General features: G+C 35.7%; 1 protein-coding gene across 1 annotated transcript; it reads left to right on the plus strand.

The window, feature by feature from the left end:
* Nucleotides 1-4,438: 4,438 nt before the first annotated feature.
* Nucleotides 4,439-16,054, plus strand: LOC121424309 (2-(3-amino-3-carboxypropyl)histidine synthase subunit 2-like). Its single transcript, XM_041619943.1, has 7 exons — nucleotides 4,439-4,581; nucleotides 8,904-9,059; nucleotides 10,899-11,011; nucleotides 12,137-12,357; nucleotides 13,117-13,956; nucleotides 14,845-15,024; nucleotides 15,730-16,054. Exons 2-7 carry the CDS (start codon nucleotides 8,910-8,912, stop codon nucleotides 15,849-15,851), a joined length of 1,626 nt encoding a protein of 541 aa, XP_041475877.1. The 5' UTR covers nucleotides 4,439-4,581; nucleotides 8,904-8,909; the 3' UTR covers nucleotides 15,852-16,054.
* Nucleotides 16,055-17,099: the final 1,045 nt, after the last annotated feature.

Genomic DNA, 17,099 nt, shown 5'->3' on the forward strand with positions numbered 1-17,099 from the left:
GAGCACTCATTCATTGAACAATGAGAGGAGAGGAAAAAGTTAAGAGAAAAAAGGGGAAAACAGAGAGATAAAGAAAAAGGAGAACCCCGGGAGCTCGGAGGAGAGCATGAGAAGAGGAAGAGGGGGAGAGAGTGAGAGAGAAAGGGAAAAAAGATAATAGCTCGAAGGAAAAGAAAAGAATAGAATGGGATATTCGTTTGATATTTTTTTTTCAAAATTCTAGCTTGTATATAGACTTGTCTTATGTGTATTGTACTTACCAAATCACTTAACTCGGTTTAGATAATTTAAATCATCACTTTGCCGCATCTCCCTTTAGTTTCATTGGGGGGCGGGCGGGCGGCGCGTTTCCGTTTTACACCCTGGCGAAGGCATTTTCCGGAAAAGTAGCCAAAAAGCGACTAGTGAAGAGTCTACGTCTACTTTTGTTTACATTATCAGCTGGGCGCGCGATCCAAAGTCCGCACCGAAGTTATCCGCAGAAAATACATACCGTACTTGAAAATGCAGCTGAGCTTATACTTTCCAGGTTCAATACGAAAGTTTGCCTTGATCATTTGCCTTTCCGATTCGCTGATGTCTGTCTTTCTCTCTATCTGTCTATATATCTATCTCTCAAACTCTATATCTATCTATCTATGTAACTGCAGTATCTATCTAATAATCTTCTCTGTCTCTCTCATTCTTTATCTAACATCTATCTCAAATTCTCTATCTCTATCTATCCATCCATCTGTCTGTCTTTCTCTATTTCTCTCTCTCTACCTACCTATGTAACTACAGTATCTATCTGTTAATTTGTCGCTCTTCTCTCTCATTCTCGATCTATCTGACATCTATCTATCTCTCAAATTCTCTATCTATCTCTCTATCCATCTATCTATCCATCTGTCTGTCTTTCTCTATTTCTCTCTATCTATTTATCTATTTTTGAACTAGAGTATCTATCTATCTGTTAATTTGTTGATAATCTTCTCTGTCTCTCTCATTCTTTAATTATCTATTTAATATCTCTCTCTCTCTATCTATCTATCTATCCATCTGTCTGTCTTTCTCTTATTCTCTCTATCTATTTATCTATCTATTTTTTAAACTTATCTATCTGTTAATTTGTTAATATTCTTTGTCTCTCTCCCTCTTTATCTATCTAACATCTATCTATCTCTCATCTATCTATCTCATCTATCTATCCTTCTCTCTCTTTCTCTCTCTCCCCTCTCCCTCTATATATCGACCTCTCTGTCTCTCCCCCTCTCTCTATTTATCTATCTATCCATCCATCTCTCCCTCTTTCTCTCTATTTCTATCTGTCTATCCACCTCTCTCTCTCTCTATTTCTATCTATCTATCTGTCTATCTTGTCTCTATCTATTCATCAGTCTTCTATATCTTTCTTTCGGCAGCTTCTAAGTGTATCAATCCATCAAACTTCAATTTGTCTTTCCTGTGTCGCACGCTGAATGCAACCAGCGACGTGTGTAGACTCTTCACTAGTCGCTTTTTGGCTACTTTTCCGGAAAATGCCTTCGCCAGGGTGTAAAACGGAAACGCGCGGGCGGGCGGGGGTTGGACCGATCAAGATCAATTGATTATTTTTTTTTTTGGTTCATGTAACCATTTTGTGTTTAGGTGATTTGTAATCACTTTATAATCATTTGTATATTTTCGTACTTGACTTTGATTTATATATGAAAATAAAATTGAAAAAAAAAATATAGAAATTAGGGAGAGGCGAAACTATATGAAGGAATAGAGAGGGGCGGGGAGGGGGGAGCACCGGAAGCCAATGGAGACTGAGGCGAAAAAACTGGGAGAAATTAAGAGAAGATTTGACTCCTTTGAGCATGGGTGTCGATCCCTGCAGGGGGGTTTTAGCCGGGGGTAACAATTTCAGTTTATCATTCCCCCCAAATATTTCGAGGGCTTGCAAAAAAAAGCAGGCATATCTCCAGAAAAAAATCAATAAATTTATTAAAATACATAAAATCAATATAAACTAACTAAACAAAAAAAAAACAAAAAAAGCAAAATTTGTTCCCCATATTTTTTTATTTATTTTTATTTCACAAGTCTGTTTTGAAAACAGTTAACGTACATCATCTGTGATAAGTGAACTTGCCGAGAGGGTAATTATCATGATCCATATAAATGCATATGTTTAAACCCTCTCTCATTTCGTCTTGCGCATGAAAGTAAAATTGTTTTAACAACAAATGCATTTTATATGTTCATATTAATTTAGCAGACTTTACACAAAGTTGATATAGCTTCATATTTTGAATAACATAATTTGTCCCTTTGCTCACTATCCTATACTATAGTGAGATCAAACGGTATTTCAGGGTTTGCGATGAAATGATTTATAATTGATTCTAAAGGTTAATTCCTAAACTATGTAATAAAAAAAATCTAAACATTGCAACCAAGTTAATTATACCGCCATTATCAAACGTGTTATTTCTTATTGTTATTTTTTCTATTGGTTCATCAGTTTCGAATGTGTCATAGGATCTGTGGATTGAATGATAAAGTTGATTTTGTTTTATTTTTATTTGCAATGGATTATTATTTGCCAGTATACATGAGGGTAATCAGAGTATTCAAACACACTTGTCTTGTAAAACGTTTGAATGAACGTGTGGATTGAAGTGTAGAAAATGGCTACGTCTGAAATGTAAGGCTGTGTACTACTTTGGATCTTTGCTTGAATCATCCAAAGTCGTAAATAACACAGCCCAAATTTCAGGCGTAGACAGTTCACATACTCATTTAAACACACTTGGTTTGTATGATGTTTGAAACTTTGAATTAACATACGGATGGAAGGGTAACCAAGCAATAATCCAAAGTGGTAAATTACACAGGCTCAAATTTCAGGCGATCCATTAAAATGTGAGTTTTTATACGCTACAACCCCGAGATGTAACCTCTTCCAACTTAAAAATTTCACAAAAAGATTTGACTTTTCTATATGTAAAGTATTTGAAAAGTTTAAACTTTGATGGTAATACTGTATTTTGTTGTTGCATGCCAAGTTAACAAATATTTCAGAATCTAAAACGACTCAAATATCATCTCATAACATACAAAGGTGTATTTTCATGTTACCTTATATGATCAATAAATCTGTTTTATTGGTTGCTTTAAACGTATATTTCGCATTCAAGTAGGCCTACTTTCATTGTCTTTTACTGTTTTGAGTTTTTCTTTTTCTTGAAATAAACTTGTTGTGTGTTACAATGCTTGGTAATTTAATAGTGAAAGTAGACTACAATATCATGGCCTAAAGTGACTGTCAATTTCATGAAAACAAAAGAAAAAAAAGGATCCCTACCGTGGGAGGGAGGGGGGACCCCCTCCCACAACCACGCCGGGAATTAGACACCTATCACCCCCCCCCCCCATCATCAAAAGAAATCGTAATCACCTATGCCCTTGAGCGTACATGGGTGTCTGTGTTTTTCCCAAAAACCAAAAATAAAAGGACTGAAACATGGAAGGGTTAAAAGAAGAAGAATTTAAAGGAATTAATTCCCTTAGCAAAAAGCCTGCAAAAAGTGAAGAAGTAGAAGTAAAACGGAAAAGAGAAAATAAGAAGGGAAGAAAAGGTGATTTTAGTATGCCTTAAAAAACTATTTTTGCATGTCAATTTCTTTAAAAAAGGGGGGGGACCTACCGTACCGGGACTTAGACAACAATCACCCCTCCATCATCAAAAGAAATCGTATAATCACCTGTGCCCTTGAGCGTATGGGTGTGCTTTTTTCCAAAACAAAAAAAATAAAAGGACTGACACATGGAAAGATTAAGAGAAGAAGACGAATTAAAAGGAACTTTTTAGCAAAAAGCCTGCAAAAAGTGAAGAAGTAGAAGTAAAACGGAAAAGAGAAAATGAGAAAATAAGAAGGGGATAAAAAAGTTGCCTATCGGGCCTTATTGATAAAGCCCATGTAAGTTGAAGTTTCAAGTAAATTTTTATGGGCGGATGTAAGTTCTTTTATATGTGTGGTCGATATCATATTCCATTAAAAAATGGGATTTCAAATCACAAGTAATTTATTTCATTTCATATGGGTAAGCTACTCTCATGATACGACGTCATGAATTTAAAAATGTAAAAACTTGATAGCTCCCTTATTTGACGATTTATTAGGATGTAACCAATATTTTCTCAAATTTTCTGTTTTGTTAATATCGTCAGGGCGATTACATTTTAATGCTTATAATGCTGATTGTATCATGAATATATGGTGACAAATGAAACTAAACAGTGTGAGAGAGCAGAAAGAGAGTGCAAAAGAAGGGGGAGGGTTACCAATAAAATGACCTTTTCGCTTCGCCCCTATTTTTATCTCTACGGTATGCCCCCGGTCCCCCCCCCCCCCCCCCCATGTTCGGCGCTAGACTAGCTAGAGGGCAGCAATCATATTCATTTCATGCATGCAGCAGAAAGGTAATCTACGCCACGCCCACGGCCAGCACTGCATTCGACAAACAAATTTTCGATTAAAATCTTTTTCGGAGATGTACTGTAGAGGATTTGTAATCAGAATTGCGGATTAAATAATACAGGACATTTTGGTAAGTAAAATTCACTTTGAAATGACATGTAGATCTAGATTCTATAGCTTTGTTTTTTCTTCAAATTTTAAATGGTAGTCCCACATGCGTATTTTTATGAAAGCTGTTTGACTGTCTTAAGTGTCGAGATGAGTGATTTGATTTTGATTTTTGAGATATTTGTCTCTGAGACTGAGTGTGACTGAGAATATGACTGGTGCCAAGCGAAAATTGATTTTCCTATTTTCGAAGGCTTCTTAATACCACCTTCATTTCATCCTAAATCTGCAGCGTTGGATTGCAGTGAATGTGGATTTTTCTGTGCCTGTGGTAAGAAAAAAAAAAGAAAAAGGAAAGTAAAATGTTCTTTGAAAGAAACAAAGAAATAAAATAAACAGGAAGAGACTAGAGAGGAAGAGAAAGAAAGAATAAGGGAAATAATTAGAAAGAAAAAAAAGAATGAAGAAAGGATGAAAGAGAGGGAGGAAAGAATGAAGGATAGAATGTAAAAAAAAAAAAGAAAGAAAAATAATGGAATAGCGACAAGAAAAAGGAGAGGAAGTGAGAAGGAAGCAAAGAAAAGTTTAAGGAAAGAAAGAATGAAAGAAATGAAAAATAATTAAAAAGGAGGAAAGTGAGAAAGAGAAATGAATAGAAAGGATCAGGAAAGAAAGCTAGGAAAGATTGAAATAAAGATTTTAGTAGATGGAACCAAAAAACAAGCAGGAAGGAAGAAGGATGAGGATAGAAAAGAAAGAAAGAGAAAAAAGTTCAAATTTCAAGCAAACCTAAAAATCCAATCATCTAACCACTTGTTCACTGCTACCATCTGGCCTGTGGAGAATCTACAGGTAGGACTATGGTATGCCAATGCTGTATAGAGCACACACTTTAAAAAATCATTAAAATATCACTTTTGTGACCAAAATTACTAATTTCCATATAGTTTTAATTTATTTATCATTAGTAATGTGGGAATAATTTTTGTATTCACCAGAGCGCTCAAAAACTTGAATTTTGGGCATATTTTTGTGTACGCCCTCTATTGGTGGAAAGTAATATGGCAAGAAAATTTTCTTTTTTTGATCTCTGTTTTTAATTAAGAAAAAAATGATTTAAAGAATCAAATTTAAATAAGAGTCAAGTTGTATCAATAATAAGTGTATTGGGAACTGTCAGTGTAAAGAAAATCAGGCATTTGCCCCAAAGAAAAAGAGAAAATAAGCCAAACATTGCCACCTTTATTTTGCCACACATGGAGATATAACTGAGAACAAGGTTATATTATAACCTTGTTCATTGAATGAGTGCATCTAACAAACATCTTAATATTTGGTGTGTTTTTTTCAATATATTTTAAAAACTTAGAAAACCAAATTATTTTAGTAATGAATAAAAATTCAAAGTGAAACATTGTCAAACTGAAAAATTAGATGAAACATCGCGGCATCACTCATCCCATTACAAGCTCGCAACGATCACAACAAGACTCAAAACGAAAGCTGAAACACCTAGATCTAGTTATGAAAACTCAATAATTTGCTCCTCCGATTGCATCACCAAATCAGTTATCTGAAAATCCATGATATAATTATAAAAATTTCCCACCGATTTTGTGATTATTTTGGTACAAAAACTGTTTATCATGTGAGATTCTTTGCACCATTGAAAATCTGTTCCGATCCTACATGCCTAGTATAGTAGCCTGTCACATTCAGGCAAGATGTCAGTGCAGGCCACGTGCATGCAGCAGCTACTGACTTTGCATGTGTGTCTTTGTGAGTAGATCGTAGAAAATGTAACTATTCGGTGGTAGGAAGAAAATCACCGGTACCACAGTAATCAATTTTATTGTTGTCTCTACTTAGTCATCTGTTGGTTATTTGATGAAAATTCTTCATATTTCTATGTATTTAATGATATTTTGTTCAATATTCTGAAATATGGTACAAATGGGCATCCCAGGAAGGGTTTGTCGGGATGCCTGGATGAAGGAGCAAAATACGGGACGATCTCAAGAAATACGGGATGTCTGGTCAACCTGTTTTCACCAGGGGCAGGGCTTTGACAATGTCATTGACAAAGACATGTTTGTTTGAATTTTGATTGAATTTGAGCATTTGTTTGAACTTTGAATTTTGATTTTGTTTTCAATTTTCGGGTGGGGGCAAAATGTCTCGATCGCTCGAGCCCCTGTGAGTTTTTTCCCTGCTTAATTTAACTATAGCTACAGCTACACTCGGCATAATCAGTAGAGGCACCGGTCTAAAAATTGGAATTGTCCCAAAAACAAGGATATCCTCAAAAAAACAAGGATATCCTCATAAACCAATACAAATCATGTCTTGATAGATTGAGATTGTCCTTGTTTATGGGGATAGTTTTTCTTCACTAACCCCTGCGGGACATAAACTGCAATTACAGGGACTGAGAGTGCTAAATATAGATTCAGTGACCTATTTATACCTTTGGCTTTCCTCTGGTCACTTGCTCACTGCAACCATCCTGCCTGTGGGGAATCTACAGGTAGGACTATGGTATGCCAATGTTGTACAGAGCACACACTTTTAAAAAATCATTAAAATATCACTTTTGTTTTTGGAACATAATTACTACCGGTAATTTCCATACAGTTGCAATTTATTTTTCATTAGTAACTTGGGAATAATTTTTGTATTCACTAGAGTGCTCAAAAACTTGAATTTTGGGCATATTTTATGTATGCCCTCTATTGGTGGAAAGTAATATGGCAAGAAAATTTTAATTTTTGATTCGCTATTTTTAATTAAGAAAAATGATTTAAAGAATCAATATTTAAGAGCCAAGTTAAATGATGAATAGCTGTAATGGAAACTGAGAGTGTAAAAAATCAAGCATTTGTCTTAAAGAAAAAGAGAAAATAATTCAAACATTGCCACCCTTATTTTGCCAAACATGGAGATGTAACAGAGAACAAGATTATATCATAACCTGAACAAGGTTATATCATAACCTTGTTCATTGAATGAGTGCCTCACCTCACATCAAAATTGTTGCTAAAGTAACATAACATTATTTAAATCATCTTACAGCTAACCAATGAAATTAAAAAAAAGAACCCAACTGAAATGTAGCAATCCAATTCATAATATCTATAAACCAATAAGGAATAAGGAGATGAAGATGATAAATATGTCTGTCTTGGTGATTATGTAATAATGGAAGTAGAAAATATTCAAACTAAGTAGTCAGGTGAGGGATGGAATGAGTGGAACACCTGAATAAAAAAGTAATGAAGATGGAAAAGAGAACTAGAGGAAAGTAATTCAGAGTGGAAAGAATGAATGGCAACTGAATATAATCGAACTTAATATACATGTAACCTATAACATATAAGTTCAGACTTAAAGGGCAGCAGACCTTCACGTTTATAATTTCGTGGAGCTCAATAAATCGCTCTCCTTATTTTTTTGAGGAGCTCAATTGAGCTCCTCAGAATCGCTCTCCATGAGGAGCTCAAATCAATTCATTACAATACATGTATGATAAATTGTAGATTTTTCTTAACATTGTATATGCAATAGCTGTGGAGCTATTAATTAATCTGTGGTGAAACTAGGCCTGGGTCACATCAATACGTTTACAAGATGTCGTACGCGCTCCTGCTAAAAAAAAAAAAAAAATTGCTAAAATTTCACATTTTACATCTTTAAATCCATGAATTGGCCTTCTTTTTTCCATAATTCCTTGAAATTACTTTGATTTAGTTGAAAACTATCAGAAAAATGAAGAATATTCACCTCTTTCCCGACTCTGATTTGAACTTACCTTGGTAAATATTGTAGTCCCACATGTAGACTTCCATGGTGTTGCCATGAAAATCTACATATGGGACTGCAATATTTACCGAGTTTGAATTAAAATCAGAGTCGGGAAAGAGATGAATATTCTTCATTTTTCTGATAGTTTTCAACTAAATCAAAGTAATTTCAAGGAATTATGAAATAAAAGGCCATTTCATGGATTTAAAGATGTGAAATGTGAAATTTTAGCTTTTCTTTTTCATTTTTTTTTTTTTTTAAGGAGCGCGATTTTTTGCTCTCCCGATTTTTTTAGGAGCGCTGGCGCGATCTCGCTCCTCAAAAATGAAGGTCTGGGGCAGTACAGAAAAGAAATGCAAATGAACTCGAGTCTAGATGGAACAGAAATTTAAAACAGCTGGCAAAGAAAACATAATAGAAGAAATGAATAAGAAAATGCCAAAATAAGACTGCATTTTTTTGTAAAAAATATAGATTTACTAGAATATCAAACTTTTATCTTGAAATCAGAAATGAATTCTTTCTCATCTTATTTAATTACAGCCCATCATGTCAACGAGTGCCTTTTTCACCGATGCCTTGGCGGTTATACAACGTACCGTTGATGTGAACATAAATGCTGTAGAATCACAAGACATTGAGGAGCAGTACCAAGTGGACCGCTGTGTTCAGTTTATCAACAACAAGAACTATAAAAAGGTAAGTAAAACAGAAGACCTATTTTCAAGTTGTATTTAGATGTCTGCATTATCATGCTATGTACTTTAATCTGAAAGTTAACCTGTTTCACTTTGTGACATGGGTCCACTATCGCCTAATTTGTACTTCTTGGTTATTCCACATTGTGTATAAAAAACCTGAACCCTTTTGAAATGGCTTTAAAGTATGGAGGAGGCTTATATGGAAAGCTGATAAACTCAACTTTCAAATGACGCCAAAAATTTGAAAAATCATTCATGCTTGAGTGAGTGCTGGCTACTTAGGTATTAAAATTAGGCTGGGCAGGAATTAGCCTTCCATGTTTTTTTTAGTTTTTGACAGATAAATCCTTTTGAACTCACAGGTGTTATTGTGATATTATGATAAATGAATTTTGGTTTCTTTAGCAAATATTGTGAGTTACTAAATTGAAATTCAATTTATGAGTGAACACGGGTAGATCGAAGACAATAACTTTGGCCTAGGTTGGTTAAATTTTAGGCCTACAAAATAACTGAAGGTCTACCACGTAAGAATCATCCCCCATGTACATGTATAGTCAGCAAAAACAGCTCTGGTGGGTGTTTCATAAAGCTGTTTGTAAGATACGATTTACTTTGTGATTGAGTTATGGCCAACATGTAAGAACATGTTTGAGTCGTGTGTAAAGTCGTTCTTAACTTTACAAACAGCTTTATGGAACACACACCAGTGCTCCGTAACACAAAGGTTAGCGATTAATCGCTAAATGAACTAACCTATCAAGACCTTCGTTTTTCCCAGAATAATGACTAGGAACCAATCAGAACAGTTCTTTCAAATTAGCGATTAATCGCAAATCTTTGTGTTACGGAGCCCTGGTGGGCGTTTCATAAAGCTGTTCGTAAGATACAAATGACTTTTTGCACGACTGGTGATCCTTTCTTGTGCTATGTGATATCCCTATATAATTGATTTATGACCTAAGAACATGTTCCAGTCATGCGTAAAGTTGTGCGTAACTTTACGAACAGCTTTATGAAACACCCACCAGGTTGGTGTTTCATAAAGCTATTCGTACTTTAAGAACGACTGGAGATCCTTTCTTGTGGTAAATACTATATTGAATTGGCGATGGTTTAGCGCATAAAAATGGTTCACAAGTCTTCTTGAAGTCGCTCTTAATTTACGAACAGCTTTATGAAACGGCTCCCAATTAGCTTATCTCACCTCTGGTAACTGGCTGGGGAGAAGATATCAACCTCATGGAATGGTTCTCCTTTCTAAAGTGACCATCGTTTGTACTAAAAAAAATCACCATTTTGAATGCTTTGGGGTGACCATCTTTTCTGAAGTTTCCCGAACATCAACCAGCCAAAAAACAATATTCAAGAACATTTAGATAATGAATATACTATTTATATGGCAGAATAATGATATTTTCTTTTACAAAATAATTATTCAGCAAAAAAAAGGTAGCCCTATGAAAGAAAAAGCCCCCAAAGTTCAGCAATTGCCCCAATGTGGACAAAACTAGTCTCACCCCCCCAAAAAAAATAGAAAATTATTTTCTACCCTGATCTACTTGTATGTATGTATCTACCACAGGTTGGTTTACAGTTTCCTGATGAGCTCTTGCATCTATCTTCGAGATTGGCTGGTATTCTGCAGTTAAAGATATCAGCTATGGTCTTCAACCTTTTTGCTCAAAATAATTATTGAGCAAAAAAGGTAGCCCTTTGAAAGAAAAAACTCCCAAAATTCAGCAATTGCCCCAGTGTCGACAAAACTAGTCTCCCCCCAAAAATAGAAAATTATTTTCTTCCTTGATTTATTTTTTTATGTATGTATCCATCACAGGTTGGTTTACAGTTCCCTGATGATCTATTGCATCTGTCTTCTAGATTGGCTGGTATTCTGCAGTCAAAGACATCAGCTATAGTCTTCATCCTAGGTGATACCTCCTATGGCAGGTAAGCTGACACTGCTCAATGACCCTTATTGCAAAAGCCAACGCTCAACATTATCAGCTATCGATATCAACATCTGCCAGCATTCAGTGCAGCAGCTGATCCAGGCCACCATTTGCATTTAGTGAGCTCAGCTGAATGTGAAAGTACACTTATTGCAACAGCCAACGCTCAACATTATCAGCTATCGATATCAACATATGCCAGCATTCAGTGCAGCACCTGATCCAGGCCACCATTTGCATTTAGTGAGCTCAGCTGAATGTGAAAGTGCAAATTTCATCTTTACCATAATAGCAATTCTAAAGCATGTATTCATTCCAAATACCTTTATTATGGATAAGTTCAAGCAATACAAAATTTAAGAATCATTTATTTATTTATTTCATTTCCAGGCAAGAAAACATGACATCAATAGAAACATTACAAAAGAAATGTAAAACTGAGCACTAGCCAATGCCTAGGGATCACCTAAAAGAATTGAAAATTCTGTCGAGAGGTTCTCCACATTGGCTGGTGTCTACATAGAATAACACAAAATAGCAATACATTCAAACATGTAGTTACAATACTTCTATATAAATTTATTGGTAGCTCAAGAACAGTTAACAATTAATTGGTAGCCCAAGAACAGTGTATCCTACTTGGTATTGATTTTAGCCTTTAGTGAATCCCCCTTCCCCAATGTAGCAATGGTCAAAAAAGTAGCAGCCATAGTATAGTGACAGGTAGCAGTGATATTTACGTAATAATGATAGTTACATTTAAATAATTCTTTACTCTTTGTAATCACTTTACATGTAATTATTATTATCCTGGTCATTGGTTCCTAGCATGCCTGCACACAATTTATGCACTTTCTTCACTCCCTGGGGAGCATTCCAACAAGAGTTCCAAGACTTAATTTTTAGGCATACTACATAAGCTTTCACATCCTAATGGGTACCCATTTTATTTTATTTATAACCTGGGCGGAGAGTGGCAAAATGTAGATTGAAGCCCTGCCAAAGGACACTTTGCCGGCTGGGATTCAAACACACGACCCTCTGATTAATAGTTGAGATTCAGAATAATTACAATTGCGACGTTCCACTAACATTCATTCAACCAATTTTATCTTGATTTCAGTTGTTGTGTGGACGAGGTAGCGGCCCAACATGCTGGAGCAGATGCTATCATTCACTATGGTCCAGCATGCCTTAGTCCGACCAAAAGATTCCCTGTTCTCTACGTCTTTGGCCAGGGAAAGATTGACGTTGGTAAATGCAGTGAGAGATTCCGATCATTGATAACAGACAGGAACAAGCATGTTCTTATTCTCTCAGATGTCATATATTCCCATGCCATAGGTAAGTTCATATCAGGCTTTGATATGTGTGACAAGCCACTTAAAACCAACAATAAGTCACCACTGAACGTTCTCTGTAAATAACAAGAATGATAATCTGGTCTTGAAAAATTAAATATTAAAAAATAACTTTTTTTGATTGATTGATAAATGGTCTATTAATAAAAATCAGACATCATCGCGGCTAAGGCCAAATTGCGATGTACAATGTATTCACAAGGTAATAAAGACACAAAAAATATTCAAACAATAACACAGATAATTACAAACTAAATATTACGGATTATGTGAAACAAAAATCATACTGTCTTTATTTTTAGTCATGTTAAATAGAAAGGTTTCTTTTGCATCCTCTTTCCTGGGCTGCTTGAAAGTGTCACTGAGATTACACAGTGTGTAAATCTCATGCTCGAGTGAACCCCAAATTCAAACCTTGTTTTTCCTTCTTTTTTTTAAGCTCTTGCTTAGTGTCTTCTGCATTCAATCAAGATCATGTGAGAGTTATTGTTGATCAATTTTGACAAGTGATATTTCATTGTGAAACTTATGATAAGTGTTTTTAAGCTCAAAAAATTCTCACAATTTATTTTGCTCTGCATGCAGTGATTATGCTACTTATATATTGCAGAAAAAGGATATTTTCTTTTACAAAAATAAGTTGCAAAAAAGGAATCCCTTTTTAAGAAAAAGCCCCCAATATTCAGCAATAAGCTGGTTAGTGTTCATATACATAAATGTTGTCCATCTAATTCATATCCAGATGAGCTCCAAGCAAGGCTTGAAGAAGATTACCCAAGTGCTGTTTTTGCTAGGATTGACTCAACAGAAACTATTCCATCATCCCAAGATGAGAGCCAAATGGAGTTAAGCAAGTCAGGTCTAAACTGCGAGTGTTCTTCAGGTACATGCTGCAGTAAAGGTCAAGGAAACACTCAACCAAAGGTACCAACCTCACCGGTCAAGAGCAGAGAGGGTACAGAGGAAGGCCAAAGCAATGAACATAGTCAAGAACAAGATTCTACAAACAGAGAAAGTGTGTCAAAGGAACCGTCTCAGACTCGATTCTTTGGGAGGACATTCGATTTAAAAGGCAGCACTCGTCTTGAGGACTTTGTAGTCTTCTATGTCGGTGCGGAGGGAAGGACGTTGACGAACTTCATGATGGTTCTTAACAAGTGCACCTTCTTTACGTTTGACCCGGCGACCTGTCGCGGGAGACAGGAAACGCTCAACGTCAGTCGGACTCTCATGCGACGATACCATCTGATAGAGAAGGCAAAGGACGCCAATGTGGTCGGCATATTAGCTGGCACATTGGGTGTTGCAAGCTACCTTGATATCATCACTCACCTGAAAAAACTACTAAAAAATGCAGGGAAAAAGAGCTATGTGTTTGCTGTTGGCAAGCTGAATGTTCCTAAGCTTGCCAATTTCATGGAAGTTGATGTGTATGTGTTGGTCGCCTGCCCAGAGAATAGTCTTATGGACTCTAAGGAATTCTATCGTCCTGTGGTGACACCATTTGAGATGGAGATTGCGTGCAATGAGGCCAGGGAATGGACCGGTGAATACATAACGGACTTCCAAACACTAGTCCCAGGTAAAATAATTATTTTCTTTGAGTTTAGAATTATTAAATTATTATTATTGAGAAGGTCTTGCTTTTGGATTTATTTCCCTATTACACTACTATTATGTAATATTTAAGGACAGTTAAACCCTTGAATTCATATACATTTAAAAAAGAAAAACCAAAGAAACAGTTCAATTAAAGTAACAGAAACAGATCAATGAATGTTTGAGGAAGATTGAACGAATAATAAGAAACTCATGAGCATTTTAATATCAAGATCACCAATGCAATGTAGATTCTTCAATTGGAAACAAAGAAACAGATCAATGAAAGTTTGAGGAAGATTAAACAAATTATAAGAATGTTATGAACATATGAATATTGAGATCACTTTTGTCATGTAGATTTTCTCATTGGCGATGCGGCCAAGATCTGTGATGTCTAACATGTTCAAAGTCCCCATTAATTTAGAAGAACGTATTTAACCCTATCCCTACCTAGTCTATCGTGAATCCTTTGTTCTCTTTTACCATAGGAAATAGAGGTTTCACAAAATTGTTTGAGAATGATTTTGAAGAGGGTCCTCTGAAATGCTTCTTCCAATCAAGTCTCTCACAGATCATGCTATTATTATGTAGAGGTGTTGTGGCTCAGTGGATAAGTCTCCTGAGTTCGATCCCCCAGGTCCGGGGTTCAAATCCCACCACAGCACTCACATCCTTTGGCAAGGCGTTGATCTACATTGCCACTCTCCATCCACTCTCCTGGTAGGGAGGAATTCATTGAATGCTTGATGCCCCCGATCAGGGTAGCCGTGCTAAAGCCAGGGTAAAATAGTATGCAGCACTATGAAACATTGTAGTTAGCGCTATATAAATGTTACATGTATTTATATTATTATTATTTACCCTCAAGGTTCAAGCAAACATGTGGAGATATCAACCTCTTCTGTTACTACTGATAGGACAGATGTGTCTTTGATAACAGGCAAGCTACGATCACTAGGTAACAGAGATGATAGTATGTTGACGAAGGATACCAGGACACTTGTGAGCAAGGAGACACTAACAATCTCAAATGTACATAAGAATGCAAGTAAGTTCCTACAATTTTTCAAGGATTGACAATACCATTTTCTTTGCTATCATACATAATTTCTTTTCTCTATCTGATTGTTTCTCTCTTGTTATATATAAAAAAATAATTGTCCTCTTTGTTCATGTGTCTCAAATGATATTTCCAGGCACTTCCCTCCCACCCAACTTCCTATATATTCTTGTGTATTTAATGATGATGTGTAGCATTGACGCTATACTCATATATATATATATATACTTAATAAATAACTTTCAGTTTGAATTTACGTAAGGGCAATTTCCATAAAATATGTACATCCAACCCCCTATATGTGGGACCTTCATGTCTCTGATTTCTTGTGTTTTTGATAGTCTGTAATCTTGGAGGACCATGACTTGGTCAGTTTATGAAGTGTATAGTAAAACTCGAGAAATATGGGGGTCAGACATACAAAAAAGTTGATTATTTTATGGAATTGCCCTTATTATAATACCCAAGATCTTGATATTTTGAATTGACAATTGAAATGTATATTTCTTGAAGTCAGATTTAAGTGATACATTTGTATGTGCCATGTAAATGTTACTTTCATTTATTTATATATTATATATTTATTTGTCTCACTTTCTATTTATGTCCTCTTCTCTCCTGTTCTATCTTCTTTCCCTCTTAGTCATTTTTTTCTTGTTAATCCATCTTTAATGTCATATTTCTCTCCCAAAGGTGAATTTCTTATTGGTCGGTCATGGCAGGGATTGGAACAGAAGCTTGGTGAGACTCCAGTTACCATGGCAACTGAAGGCAGGAAAGGAATTGCTGCTGGATACACACATGAAGACACGTGACAACAGCACGATTGACGCTCAGATTCCCCGGGGCAGTGTTACAACACCATACCTTTGTATATGATAAGTTGACTGCCATTGAATTTGAGTGATATAACAAAATGATGTCTTCATTGGCCTTTAGATTATAAGTCCAGGGGGCCGTTTCATAAAGCTGTTTGTAAGTTAAGAGCAACTTTAAGAATGACTGGTGATCCTTTCTTTTGGTAAGGGACATTTACCATTAAATGTTCATTGGTGATTATTTAGCATGTAAGAATAGATCACCAGTCGCTCTTAACTTATGAACGAATAATGAAACACCCACCAAATTCTGAACTCTGGTTTCATCTAAACTCTGGTCTAAATGGGTGGTTTAACTATGGATTGCCAGATTTTACACAAATCTCTAACATTAGAGAGTCAGTTCATCAGTACATTTGGTACCCAATTCATTCCTACTTTTCCTGGAATATTAAATGATTTTTTTTCCTTCTCCCTTCAAACATAAGGAAAGTATACAGTAAGAGTAAGAAATATACAATGTAAACAATTTTTTTTTTCAATTTTCGGCTTCCCATAATTTCAGAACAGAGCTACACCATGACCTCGTATAAACTGGACTTCAGAATATGGGCCTGTGTGTCTGTATTTCTGGGGCCTGTTTCATAAAGAGTTTCAACTGTTTTAACTTTGCCATTATGGCAATTACCATATGGTAACAGGGCTCAGCGGCCAATCAGAATCAAGTTAACCATCACCTATTACCATGGTAGTTGCCATAATGGCAAGATTACAACAGTTGCAACTCTTCATGAAACAGGCCCCTGGTAACAGGACAGTTGCTTCTTCAACATTTGCTCCGGTCTTAATATCTCAGAGGACTTAGGGTTAGAGTTGGGATTGTAATAGATTTTTGGGTTCAGAATTATGTTAGCAAGGGTTTATTCAGTTTTGGAAGTAAGATTTTATGTATGGCTTAATGTGCCGATTTTCCATTGGAGCAATTGTCGCCAGATCAAATTTCATTGAACCATATTTCTATGCCATCACCCACTTCATTGTGTTTTGGAGTGATCCGTCTGTCTATCCCGTTTTTGTTTGGGGATAACTAAAGAACAGTTTGATGGATCAACTTCAGACTTGGTTAAGTATAGGATTGACAGTCATATGATAGTTAGGGGGTATCAAGGTCAAAGGCTCAGAGATTATTATATTTTTTGAAATGGATTGCTGAAGACCTGTTTTAGGGATTAATAGTAATAATAA

This window comes from Lytechinus variegatus, chromosome 11 (assembly GCF_018143015.1).
Source record: "Lytechinus variegatus isolate NC3 chromosome 11, Lvar_3.0, whole genome shotgun sequence".
Taxonomy (NCBI): Eukaryota; Metazoa; Echinodermata; class Echinoidea; order Temnopleuroida; family Toxopneustidae; genus Lytechinus; species Lytechinus variegatus.

Coding starts and splice junctions, on each gene's coding strand:
- LOC121424309 (XM_041619943.1), top strand. CDS start 8,910: ATGTCAACGAGTGCCTTTTTCACCGATGCCTTGGCGGTTATACAACGT. Junction 12,358..13,116: donor CATATATTCCCATGCCATAG/GTAAGTTCATAT, acceptor ATTCATATCCAG/ATGAGCTCCAAGCAAGGCTT. Junction 13,957..14,844: donor CTTCCAAACACTAGTCCCAG/GTAAAATAATTA, acceptor TTTACCCTCAAG/GTTCAAGCAAACATGTGGAG.